Here is a 13,502-nt window from a genome sequence, read left to right on the forward strand (position 1 = left end):
CACAGAATGGGAATGGTCTGGTGGGAGCAGAGCCTGGAAAGGGAGGCCAGGGTCAGACTGTCGGAGCACCAGGGCCAGGCTGAGGGCAGGTGGGATGGAGCAGGTCTAGAGAACTGGGAAAGCCCAAGCAAGGTTGGCGGGGGGGCGCTTTGAAGGAGCCCAGGGCCACTAGCAGGGCTACCAGGTACAGTATTTGTCATTCTCTGTCTGACTTACTTCACTTAGCGTAATACCCTGTAGGCCCATCCATGTGGTCACAAATGGCAAGGCTTCATTCTTTTATACTGCAGAATAATATTCCACAATGTGTGTGTGATGCATCATCTTTATTTATTAGCGATTGATGGACATCTAGTTTGCTTCCATCTCTTGGCTATTGTAAATAATGCGCAATGAACATAGGGGTGCATATATATACCTTTCCGAGGTAGTGTTTTTGTTTTCTTCGGTTAAACACCCAGAAGTGGGATTTCTGGATCGGATGGCAGCTCTGTTTTTAATTTTTTGCTGCACAGTATTTCATTGTGTGGAAGCATTCATAATTTATCTAGCAAGTCCCCTACTGATGGATAGTTTGACGTTTCTCAATCCTGAGCAGTTTGTTTTGTGATGTTTGGGGTAAGAAGGGGCATGTCTAGAGCGTGAAGGCAAGAAAGTCCTGCCTTAAAGGTGCAAAGTACCGAGTAGATGTGGGGCTTGAAGCTCTGCTGAAGGCAAAGGTCTCTAAGGGGCGAGGCTGGCAGGAAGCTCCCCTTCCGGCACTCACAATGTGCCTGCTCACCCCACCTGCCCCTGCTTCCTCCCTCCCTCCATGGATCACCCCGCCTCCTCCTGACTTTGCAGCCAGGGGTGATGAGCATGTGGACATGTATGTGGGTGCATACGTGAGCCTCTCAGCAGACAGCCTCTGGGTGCTTCCTTCTCCTCACACCCCCTCTCCCCCCCCCCGCACCAGCACATTCTCCAGCTCATCTCTGCACTGGCAGGAGCTGCAGGCCTTGCTCAGTCAGCCCTGAGCTGTGTGTGGTTAGAGGACTCAGGTTCTCCGACCCTCCCATGTACTCTCAAATCCAGAGGATCTGGGCTGTGTGGAATCACACCATAAAAATTCAGGTGCCTTGCTGGATCTTTCATTGTTCAGGGGGTTCTCAGAGGGCCCACTCTTGCACAGAGCGCTCTCTGCTTCATTCTGCAGAACTGTCCCTTCTGGAGGCATCAGCCTCCACCCCAGCCACCCCTGCTCAGTGGGCCCCTGGCCTCTCCCTGCTCCTCCTGGTGCAGAGGGCCCACCAGGCTCATAAATAAGTGTTTCCACTCACAGCCCTTGTTGAGTGCCCCCGCTTGCTTCTGCACACCCACTCCTGCGTATCCCACACACTGGGTCTTCATTTCCTAGCTAGCAGAGGGCTGAGGCAGCTCAACAAAACCCAAAATATGAAAACAAATACCAATAATCTACTTGCTCCCCCCCGCCATCCTCCATTAGGGGCTCCCCAACTCGGCCAGCCCACCTCGAGCATTGAGGGTAACACACACACACACACACACACACACACCGCCTTCCTTTCAGCGAGTTGTTTGCAAGTGACTCAGAGCTGCCTTCATGCCGGCTGGTGCTCATTTAGGGAAGGAAAATTCAGTGGCCCACATGAAAATCGCTTTATTAAAGTGCAAAGATATTCCGCCAACTGTATTCCCACCATCTGCTTCACTTGTGATTCTTCTGAAAAGCACAGTTCTCTGTGCCTCCTTGGCCTCTGTCCTTTCAAAGCTGCCAGAGGGCTGTGGCTGGTTAATGGGGCCACCTCTGCTCGCAGACCCACAGGCCTGGCATACAGGCCACGTAAAGGCCGCCCCATGCAGTGTCTGGGGGTTGGGGGAACCCTGGCTGTGCAGCTGCATGAAGTCGGCAATGTCTGGGGCAGAGGGAACAGCCAGGCCTGAGGGCCAGGGCCTGGGTTTCCAGTCCTAGCACGGACCCCTGCAGCTCACTTTACCTCGCCAAGCCTCAGTGTCTGCATCTGAGAAGTGGGGATAAAACGCCCCCTTGCAGAGTCGTTGGGAGGGGGCAAGTGGGCCACACATGTGAAGGCTCCAGAGTCCCCTCCCAGTCTCCTCTCCCACCGACCCCACCCAATACACATTCTCAGGCTCTGCTTCCCCCAGTTTGAACTTCTCCTGACCGTCAGGCGCACAGGCCCTTGCCACACCTCATGCCGTTGCCCGTGCTGCACCTCCACCTGGCACGCTCCTTCCTCTCCTTCCTCTCCTTCGCTGCCTCACCAACTCTCACGCTCCTACAGCACCTAATTGAAACGACTATTAACACCCGCCTCTCTCGCCTGGTGGTACCCAGGCTACGGCTGCACTTTCTCGGCTGCTCATAACATAATCACTGCCCGCCCAGGACTCAGGTCCTGCAGGGCGGGGCCAGGGTCTGTCTCCTTCCTGCTGAGTCCCAGACCCTGGATGATGCTCAGCTGGCTGTGGGGTGGGCTGGCCAGTAGAACAGGGTGTAGCAGGTGTGGGTTTGGGGATCACACATTCCCTAGCTGGGTAGCTGGGCAATTCACGTCACCTCTCCAAGTCTCAGCTCCCTGCACTCTAAAGTGGAAATTGTAAAACTAGTACCTTCCTCATGGAGCTGCCATGAGGATCTGAGGTGCTAACTCGGAGAGTCACCCGGTTGAGTTTGGGGAACATATTGTCTTATACTGTTGCCAACAGTGAAAGCCCTTTGGGAACTGCAAGGTGCCCCATATCTGAGATGACGAGGGTGGAGATGCTGAAGGCGACAGCCGGGGCAGGGCTCACAGTCCAGGGAAGAACTGTGCTTCCGTGAAGTGCTAGAGCTCAGGTCATACCCCCACCTTGCAGATGGAAAAACTGAGGCCCCAGTCAGCAAAATAATCACCGGCAAGTCCCACAGAGATGTGCTCTCCCGGCTTTCTTATCTCAGAGCCTGGCCCCACCCTGGGCCTGGAGGAAGGAAGGAAGCAGGACTCAGAAATATGTGCAGCAAACCCAGGATGTAAATTTGTGATCATCTATGAATATTTGGCGACTCTTTTGAGTTATTTGTGGCACCTCAGCCAGGCTGGGAGATGTATTCATGGAGCTGTTCTGTTGGCTTAGGTGACAAACAGTTGCTTCTCTTTGTCTCCCTTTTTTTTTTAATGGAAAAATGTTTACTTTTTACATAAGGACACTGCACACCCTGCAAATGCCAGAGCCTCCAGAAACTGCTTCAAACCCAAAAGAAGTCTGTCGCTGCCACCCACCCCCATTTCTGCCCCCTTCCCCGAGAGGAGTTATTGTAGAATGAGGGGGTGGGGCAGTGGAGGGGTTCTGAGACCTGCCTCCAGCTGAATAAAGCAAACCCCGGAGCCCGAGGGCGGCCTGGGAGGGAGGATCTGTGTGGGAAGAAGAGCCGCACTGCGCGCGGGCGTCTCTGCTCCTGCTGGGAGCTTCCGGCTGGCACGGCTGCCCACCTGCCCACAGAGGAGGGGCCGCTCGCGTTGACCCTCCAGGGTGGCAGCTGGCCCCTGCCCTCACTTACCGGAAGCACAGCAGCAGGGCAGCTGGAAGGTTCCGGGGAGACTGGGCCTCCCTGCACCCCACGCGGCCTCAGCCCCACCCCAGAGCCACGGCTGCACAGGAGTCTACACAGCATCTCTCCCCAAAGTCTGGGCGTGGCTCCCACGCCTGTTCTGAAACACAGGAGCCCTTTGTATACAGGAAGATGTTTCACAAACTACCCTCTGCCCCAGAGTATCTACCACTGTAAAATCCCTGGATGGACAAGGCTGACCAAAGCTACTATCAACTCAAAGGCCCTTTTCGGTCCCACCTGTTTTCTCAGTGTCTGTAGACATTAAGGGGAAAGGAGCGCCTCCGTTGGGTGACACATTATGTATTCAGCCCACGAGTGATGCTGGGGGTGGGGTGGGGAGTGTCTGAGAGTGTGGACTCCTGAGCAGCCGCCCACATCCGGTCAGCGTGGGTGGGTGATAACAAGGGGCAGCACCCTCTCCCCCTCCCTCCTCCCCAGGGAACTGACTAGAACAGCTTCTCTCCGCAGGCGAGGCCCAGCTCCCTCTCCTCTCCACCCCAATCCATCACCATTAGCCTGACCTTGCCACGGCGCCGTAAGCAGGGAGCCGGGCCGGTTCTGACAATGCCTAAACACCTGACAAATCTCTCCAACTTGTTTTCTGCCAATGATGTAATGCACGGCTCCGTGGATGGGTGCGATGGATGCAGCGGGGATGTTCTCTGAGCTTCTCTGTCAGCGTCTGTCCACGTCTCGGCTTCGCAGCGTGGGCTTGCTCCTGTGCCGGCCACCTTCTGGGTCTTAAGCGCCTCAGCTCTTATTTAGAGCTCAGCTCAGATGCCTTCTCCCCGAGACCCCATCCCCGACGACCCCGAGCCCAGCCAACCCCAGTGCCTCTTCACTTCATTTCCCTGTTTTCATTTTCTTCATAGAACCTGTCAGTAGCTGACACTATTTACTTGTTCATCTGTTTGCCTGTCTATCCCAACTAGAATGGAAGCTCTCTGAAAACCAGGACATTCCCCAGTGACAAAAAGAGCCTTGCCCGTAGCAGGCTATAAACATAAATATAAGCATAAATATAAATCCTATATAATAAAGATGTTGTATGCAAATGGTCATTACGCCGTGAAGTGTAACGACCAGATCACGGATCAGCAGGAGAGTGGGGCAGCAAGCTACAAGCGGGCAGTGGAAAGCTACAGGAGGGGGCAAGGCAGCAAGCTATGGGGGGAGGGAGCTACAGGAGGGCGGGGCAGCGGGCAGAGAGCTACTAGAGGGCGGCAGTGAGCTACTGGCAAGCTACTGGTGCACAGATTCATGCGCAGGGCTACTAGTACAAATATAAAGATAAATATGTGACATGCTCCCGATTATGCAGCAAGTCAGCTGCAGAGCTGGGCTATGTCCCTAGGTCTCCCAGATAGCCACCCCACCGTGTTCTTTCCAACCTCCCAGGTAAGTGGTACAGCCAGGACTCGAACCCAGGACTCCACAGCCAGCTGCTCATCACCAGGCTTTACCCTCTCCCAAAAACAGCCTCCTGCTGACTGGCCTGTCCACTGAAAGTTCTAGCGTGCCACTGTCCAATAGGGTAGCCACTAGCCGGAGGAGCTATTTCAGTGTAACTTCATTAAAACTAAATCGAATTTAAAATTCGGTTCCTTCTTACACTAGCCCCACTTCCCTGCTCCACAGCCCATGTGCTAGTGGCCGCCGTGCTGGACGGCACAGACGGGACGGCACCGTCACTGCAGTGCTGCTGGACTCTGCACGTTCGCGGCTCCCCCGGCACTTAGAACAATGCTCAACTCATATTTTTTATTCAGTGAATGAGGAAATGAACGAGAACCCCCTCCCGCTCTCCTCTGCTGCTGACCTCTTCTCCTTCTGTCCCTCAGGGAAGGATGAAGCCAGCAGCGTGGAGGTGACGTGGCCGGATGGCAAGGTGGCCAGCCGGAACGTGGCCAGCGGGGAGATGAACTCGGTGCTAGAGATCCCCTACCCCCGGGATGAGGACAGACTTCAAGACCCAGCCCCACTGCAGGTGAGAAAGGCATCTGGGCCTGATGGCCAGAAAAGAGGCCTCATCCACAAACCCATGGGCTGCAGCTGGATTCCTGGGAATCTGCAGATTTTGCCTCTAGAACAGCAGTTCTCAACCTTTGGGTCGCGACCCCTTTGGGGGTGGAACGACCCTTTCACAGGGGTCGCCTAAGACCATCGGAAAACACATATATAATTACATATTGTTTCTGTGATTAATCACTAGGCTTTAATTATGTTCAATTTGTAACAATGAAAATACATCCTGCATATCAGATATTTACATTACGATTCATAACAGTAGCAACATTACAGTTATGAAGTAGCAACGAAAATAATTTTATGGTTGGGGGTCACCACAACATGAGGAACTGTATGAAAGGGTCGCGGCATTAGGAAGATTGAGAACCACTGCTCTAGAACGATGGAAATCCTAGCGAAGGGCAGGCTTCATGATGATCCCACCATTTGTAGTTTGCACAATAGTACCACATGCACATCTCTTCTGCTCCTCACAGACATCCGGGGGTATTGGCAGGACAAGTATTTTTGCACCCATTCTACAGAGGAGGAAAACTGAGACCAAGTGGGAGAACCCACCGGGCTGTACAACCAATTGGGAGCAGAGTTAAGAATTGACTCCAGGTCTCCTGCTTCCCTCCCAGCTCTTTCCAAATATCTGACAAGCCTTGTCTTAGTTCTGAGGGTGGGGTCGGGCCTCTGGGAGCTCTTGGAAAAAGAGCTCTAGATTCCAACTCTGATGGCGGTCACGTGGTTGCAAATAACAGGAACCCACCTAAATTCACACCGAAGAGGGGACCTCTAAGGAAACTTCTAGGGGAGCTCACAAAGTCCATGGAAAGCTGAGGGTGAGCAGGAACCATGTAGCTCAGTGGCCTGCGCCCCAGGACCTCAAGGACCTTTGTCATTAGTGCACTGGCCTGTGGGTGAGGAGGTCATTACCCCTCCCTAATAATCCCCACGCCCCACCCTTGTCCCTCGGTGCTGACAGCTGACATTTTCTGTCTTGTGTAGAGTGTTGTTTTGAGTCTCCCTGACCTGCTACCAGTCTGCTGCCCCCAAAACCCCTATATAGACACAGCAAAGCCCCCACAGCCTGGAGTCCCCAAGTCTGTTTCCAAATCCGTCTCAGCCTCAGTTCAGATTCTAGCCACAGCGTCTTTGACTCATCCCTCCTGCTGGGATGCCCACCCCTGGTCCAGCTGGCCTTGCCCAGAGAGATGGGGGGAGGTGGGGAGCCTGGCTTGCAGGTGCCACCCCTGTGAGTGGGGAAGGTTCTCAGAGAAGAGGGTGTGGGGAGTGAGCAGACACCTCAGAAAGCTTCTCCCAACCCTCATTACCCTTTGCCTCAACTGAGACCCAGCCTCGATCTCAGGGCAAGGCCACAGAAGGACCCGTTTCTGTTACCTGTCCCTGCTCAGACATGTGGGTCCCACATGAGGGGAATGAACAGGAGTTTGGACAGAATCTGTTCTTGGCCTTCCCCAGTGTCCTATTCTCAGTGCCAGGGAAGGAGTCCTGGCAGGGAGGGGCTCCCTCCAGGCCCTGAGCTAAGAACATCCCTCCTTCTGGGGCCGGGGTGGCAGCTGCTTTGTGGCTGTGATAGGGCCTGAGATGCCATCTTCTCAACTCACTAGTGTCTCTGCTTCTGCCCACTTTGCAGTGCGGCCAAGGATTCTCCCAGCAGGAAAACGGCCATTGCATGGGTGAGTTGCCTGCAGGCACCGGGGGATGGAGCAGAGGCCAGAATCTCCCTGGGGACGGTCCACCTGAGTCCTGGCAAGGCTCAGGTTGCTGACAGGGGTAGAAAGTGGGGAGGGGAGCCTATTGTTTGTCCCTGGGGCTCCAGATGCCAAGACAACAGCCAAGTGACTCACTGAGGTGGGAGCGACATTAGCAACCAGCAGGCTGAATCACCACAGTTCTGGGAATTGGCAGAGCTTCCGTGCCATGAATACAGAGAGAATGGCCATGAGACACACCACGGCCTGGACAGTGCTCACAGGGAGGCCTGACTGCTGGGGGCGGTGGAGGCTGGGTTGGCACAGGGCCCCGTGGAGAGCTGGCATTTTCAGCCTGGCCACCGGTGGAGCAGCAAGGGCACTGGAGCAAACCAGGGTGTGGGGTATGGTCTCAGTACAAAGAGGTGGCAGCCTTGAGCAGTATGGGCGGAGGTGGGCAGGTGGCTGTGGCACTGCCAGGAAGGCAGCTCTGGGAAGGTCCGGTGGCCTGGAAGTCCCCCAGGGACTGGAGTGGGAGGTGGGCAGCCTAGAGGCTCGGCATCCAGAAGGCTCACAGATGTCTTCCATCCCATTGGCTGACAGTAAGGGGTCAGATCAAGGATGCCTTCTGCCTTTCAGCCCTCAGAAAGCATCCTTCCCAAGTCCCCCCTGCAGATGTCCGCCCGCCCAGGCAGATGTGTTTGCTACTGAGATACAAGAGTAAACACGACAGATAGTCCCTCTCCAGGGGTTAGAGCTCATGGAAAAGGCGCACGAGTTAACAGCGATGCCCACAGAGTGTGAGAGGCTGGGGTGGGGGAGGGAAGGGGCTGTGAGGTGGCAAAGAGGTGGGGCCCACACCAGTCTAAGGAGGGTTCAAGAAGATGCCCCAGGAGATCAAGGTCTAAGCTGAGACCTGAGGGGTGATGAGGAGTTTGCCAGGCCAAGAGAGGGGAGAAAGTGTTCCGCTGGAGGGCACTGTGTGGACAAATGACCACAGGTGAGAAAGTGGAGGAGGAGGGCTCTAAGAGGCTTGAGGAGAAAAGGAGTCCCCTCCACTCTCCATGTCCCCACTCTAGCCACTCCAAACGGACGGTGCACACACGCAGAAATTCCAGCACCTTCCTTGGGCACTGGAAGGTCCCTGTGAGATCACCAATCCAGCCGCCTCTTCCTTTTCACTTTCCAGTGGACATATATGTGCCTCCCCCACACTGGGCCCATGTGGGGAGCTGGGAATGCAGGCCAAGCACCTCCCCTGGAGGGTGTTCATCCCAGTCGGGGGAAACAGACCATCACTCGTGACCCAATAGCTGGACTAGACGAGTTAAGAACCCGTTAAGCAAGGAGCTCTATGGAGACTGTTCTAGACAGAGTAGTCAGGACGGGTCTCGGAGGAGGGGACCTTTGAGCTGAGACCTAAAGGATGAGAAGGGCCTGGCCATGGAAATACCTGAGGGAAGAGCGAAGACCACGAGGCAGGTGAAAGGCTTGGAATGTCAGAGAAACAGGAAGGAGGCCGATGCGCCCAGAGAGGACAGAGGAGCCAGATCCAAGTCCGGCAGAGCCTTGAAGCCCCGGAAAGGTGTCTGGACTTTGCTCTAAGGGCCTGCAAAGTTTACAGGAGAGTAGCATGGCGGGGTCACACTTTCAAAAGATCACGCTGGCTGCCAAATTGCAGATTGGATTGGAGGGAGGCGTGGAAGCCAAGAGGCCAGTCAGGAGGCGGCTGCAGAAATCCAGGCAAGAGACGGTGCTGGCTGGGAATGGCTGGTGGCAGAAGAATGAGAATGAGAAGCAGGTGGACAGACAAGGGGGATACCGTAGGGGCAGAACTAATGGGATCTGTTGTTACATTGCCTGCAGAGATAAGGAAAAAGAAAGAATTGGGTATCACTGGTTTCTGCTTGAGTTAGGGAAGGTGGGAAGAGGGGGCAGAAGAGGTTTGAGGACTGGAGGGAATCTAAAGTTCCATCTGGGACCTACTAAGTTTAAGATGCATGTTAGACACATTCATGAGTCGGGAGCCCCAGGGAGAGGTTGTGGCTGGAGATAGGAAGTCTGGAATCATTCATGTATGAAGGGACCACCTAGATAAAGTATGGTAGATAGAAGACCCAGGACTGAGCCTGAGCACCCCTAACATGTAGAGGTCAAGCATAGTAGGAGTCAGCCAAGGGGACTGAAGTGAAGAAGTTGAGGCCCAGAGATAAGGGACATGTCCCAGTCACAGAGTGGGTGGAACAGCAGAGCCTGAGCAAGGACCTACGCCCTCCTGAGTGAGTGATTCTCTTCCCTTTCAGACACCAACGAATGCATCCAGTTCCCATTCGTGTGCCCTCGAGACAAGCCCGTGTGTGTCAACACATACGGAAGCTACAGATGTCGGACCAACAAGAAGTGCAGTCGGGGTTACGAGCCCAACGAAGATGGCACAGCCTGTGTGGGTGAGTCAGTCCCGGCCACAGTTCAGTAGCAAAAAGACTTTGCCATCTGCTAGGGAGCTCTGGGGAGGCCCCAGATCAGGATCCCCAGTCCCTGCCTTCTCCTGGCTGGATGGAGTCTCCTTAGACCCCTGTTGAGTCTCCAGGAAGACATGACAGAGTCTTGGAGAAGCTCAACCACTACTGCCACCAACTGAAGGGCCCCTGGGTGCTGTGCTCTCCGGCCATTGCTCTTCTTATTTCTCCCTTCTCACATTTTCTAAAACAAATGCTCTTACCTGGAGGCCAGCCCACCTATTCTTACCTGGGGTTTAAACTAGCTCCTACTCCGTATCTTTGCCTGAATTTCTGAACTGGTATTGATTTGTCTTCTTCCTCCCAAACACCTTCCCCCTCCCCGGCCCCACCCCCACCCCTTTTCTCTTTTTCCCATTTTCTATCTCTGCTCCATCCTTTTTTGCAGCTCAAGTGGCCTTTTTAGGTGGGTATCCTTCTGCCGCCTTTAGAATCTCAGAGCCTCTCTCTCGGGCCTCATATCTTTCTCTAGGCCTTGGACTTTGCCTTCAGTTCTATGCATTTTAAATTCCAACAATAAAGGGAAAAAAAAACCCAACAACCTTTGTGGAAAACTAAGTTTCTCCTGCTGCCTGTCTCTCTCTCCACGCCCCGAGATTCTGCTGCAAGCTCTCTCTGAATGGACAGCGGGGCGGCCATCTTTGAAAAGGGAATTTGGAAACATTGATATGTGTGTAACCTTAGTTGTGTGTGAAGCCTTTCTTTGCCTGTTTCTGAGAAAACAGGGAAGGAAAGTCTCCCCCTCAACCCCAATCCAGCCTCCCTCACTCTAGAAGAATACAGATAGTCCTGTCTCTCCTGTATCCTCCTGTATCCTGAGCGGCTCATCTTGCCCTTCACAAAGCTGGCTCTCAGGTGGCGGTTGCTCCGTTGGTTCGATGATGTATCATGTGCCTGCTGGTTTGGCCTGTGCTGTTCTGCTCTGTGCGCCCTGACTTCCTAGCGTAGAGAACGCCTGATGGGGGTTGGTGGTGGCAATGGGAGGAGAAAAGGGTGGCCCTTTGGGATTCTTGATAAAAATGTTAAAGTTTGAACTTACTAAGTCTTCCAGCCTCTTTCTGGAGAAATTATGCCAATAAACTGTCTGCCTAGCTGGTAGGGGAAAAAATGTGTCCAGGGCAAAGTCGATGCTGGTTGGAGTGCCAGCTTAGCAGCAGCCCTTCCATCATGTGGTGCTTGGAAAGCCAATCATGAGACAGGGAACGTGTCCCTGGGCGTGAACAATGGTTTGGGCATGTGCATCGATGCTCACCTTTGGGCGACGGGGCTTGCACCAGGTACAGAATGTGGGATAATCAAGATCCAGACATATCCTAGGCCTTTTACCTGGGGAAAGCCAGTTCTCCACTCGGAGCCTCGGTTTTCCTCATCGAAGTAAGAATTGGGCTGGTGTGTCCCTAAGACACCTCAGTGTGTGGCTGGACACAGGCATGGCTGTCTCAGGTTACCCTGAGTTCTAGAAAGAACCTTGCAACCTGGTCTCCTCTGCAATATGGCCAGCCTCGGTGTGAAAGTTCATTATTAATCACAGATCTATTCTTCACGGAGAAGAAAAGTTATCCCAAGACATAATAAAATCACACTTAAGAATGCAGAAGCCTTTTAAAAATATATTTAACCAAAAAACTACCATTTTCTGATATAATATTAATACTCCAAATAAATCACAAACTATGAATGCCTTGTAGCTAGTGCTGTTTTTACACTCAGCACAGGAGCTTAAAAGAAAAGTTTTTCAGTAAAAATAGCTACAATTTCACAGAAAAGCGTACATCAACTTAAAAATCACTCCACTTCCGGGAAGCCCACTCCTGAATGTTGACATAGAATTAAAATCTCAAAGAGCGCCAGAGATGGGGCTCAGCGCGATGAAGTGCTCTGCCCAAGGTCACAGCGAGCTGGTCTCCGAGCCAGAACCAGAGCCCTCTCCCACACACCGTCTTGTCGGGGTGGGGGTGGGGGGGTAACAGACTGCCCTGTCACTGTTCAGACTATTCCCGAGATATCCCGCAAGATGCTGCCTTTTTAGAAACAAACAAATGGATCTAAGATATAAGATAAGGAAAACCCAAAACCCACAGAGGTGATGGCTCCAAATGCAATGGTAAATGACAAGACAATAGTGTCCATTGACTGGCCGCACACACAACACCCGTAAAAGGGACAAGACAGCTAGTGAGGCGGCCTGCCAAGGACGTCCGCGATTCAGGGTGACAGCAAACTCCCGAGGACGGCTTATCGGCAGTAACCACGGATCCCCGCACTTGGAGTTTCTTACAAGAGGGCATATTTGTGTTGCTTTATCCTACTTGGCCAGTGACGCCAGATGAGTTACTAAGGAGTTCAAAATCTCTCCAGCTCTTAAGAGCACAACCACAGTATCCTGGAGGCTTTTCATTAGATTCATTCATTCACTCACTTATTCATCAAATGTTTGTTGAACACCTACTGTGTGCCAGGTGCTGAGCTAGGCTCTGGCATACGGTGGTAAGTTGCTGTCCCCACACTGCCTTCCTCCAACCATAGCCCAGCGCATGGGATAGGAATGGGACTCAGGGGGGCTTTCTAAAAGCTCTAGTGTAGGGGTTGCTATACCAGAAAGCAAGCTGTCTGCATTCGTTCATATATTTATTTCACAAGCATTCATTGAGAACCTCCTGTGTGAAATCGTCAGCCTCCATCTCCCCGCCCCCATGAAGAATATGACAAGGTCCCTCCAATGTGTGGCCAAGTCCCCTGACCCCAAGATGTTTGTGTTGGGAGAAATATGAGGCTAAAAGATACAGAGGACAGGTGGGTAGTGAACCAGCTCAACATTATCTGCTCTGAAATAACAGGCCTCCCCAGTGGGCCAGGAGCCCAGCGCCTCAGTCCAGGACATGGACTGTTCTGTGCTGAACCAGTCCCAGATGGGTGGGCACAGAACAGCATCCAAGCTATGAGGCTCAGGATCCCCATCCCCCTCTTTCTTCTAACGCCCCCTCCTCTGAGGCCCTTGGGGGCCCAAACTCTTGCCTTCCCCTTCTAAACACAGACAATTCAGTCTTTCCTTTACCCCCTAGCCCCACTCCTGACATCTTTATTGGCTTATGCTGGATTTGAGTTTATAACAGAAGTATTGAATGCCTTGGGGCTGACAAGTAATGGAATGGGCCTGGGAGGGCCCATGCCGATGCAAGAGCTGAGCCTCTCGGAAGCGGGCAGCCAGGACTCACTCCAGCAGAACCGGAAGGTGGGCCAGCATTGCCAGAACGTCCTTTTTTTCCCCCAAGAAAAACCAAATAATAAAAATAATTCCATTTTCATTCTGCCCAAAAATACTGCTCTTCCCAGGAATGTACCCTGTAAAATGACAATAGCTTACATTCAGTGAGCTCGGAGGGTCGGTACCGGTTCTAAACCCTTTACAAGAGTCAACCCGTTTCATCCTCACAACAACCCCCAGAGGCAAGTTGCAGAGATGCTGAGTGGTTTGCCTGGAGTCACACGACTGGGACAGACAGTGGCAAGGCCCGATCAGGGCAGTCCAGCCCCAGCCTGTGCTCTGACCTCTGCTTCTTCCTTCTCCATGTGGGGTGGCTAACCGGTTAGGCAAAAGCCACCATCTCTCAGGCTGCCCAGGGTCAAGGGATGGGTTGCTAA

The 13,502-nt window shown here is 53.2% G+C and overlaps 1 protein-coding gene across 3 annotated transcripts in view; it reads left to right on the plus strand.

Moving 5' to 3' along the window:
• CRTAC1 (cartilage acidic protein 1) overlaps positions 1 to 10,968 on the plus strand; it is a 134,898-nt gene extending 123,930 nt beyond the window's left edge. The window contains exons 12-15 of one of the 3 annotated variants that reach the window (XM_036336409.1): positions 5,455 to 5,600; positions 7,284 to 7,326; positions 9,645 to 9,788; positions 10,249 to 10,967. In XM_036336409.1, the coding sequence (XP_036192302.1) occupies positions 5,455 to 5,600; positions 7,284 to 7,326; positions 9,645 to 9,788; positions 10,249 to 10,367 (452 nt within the window). In that variant the 3' untranslated portion in view covers positions 10,368 to 10,967. Of the gene's footprint in view, positions 1 to 5,454; positions 5,601 to 7,283; positions 7,327 to 9,644; positions 9,789 to 10,248 lie in introns of all 3 variants that reach the window. The other 2 variants (XM_036336408.1, XM_036336407.1) reach the window with 2 other exon arrangements.
• The last annotated feature ends 2,534 nt before the right edge of the window (positions 10,969 to 13,502 follow it).

This window comes from Myotis myotis, unplaced genomic scaffold, assembly GCF_014108235.1.
Source record: "Myotis myotis isolate mMyoMyo1 unplaced genomic scaffold, mMyoMyo1.p scaffold_m19_p_15, whole genome shotgun sequence".
NCBI lineage: Eukaryota > Metazoa > Chordata > Mammalia > Chiroptera > Vespertilionidae > Myotis > Myotis myotis.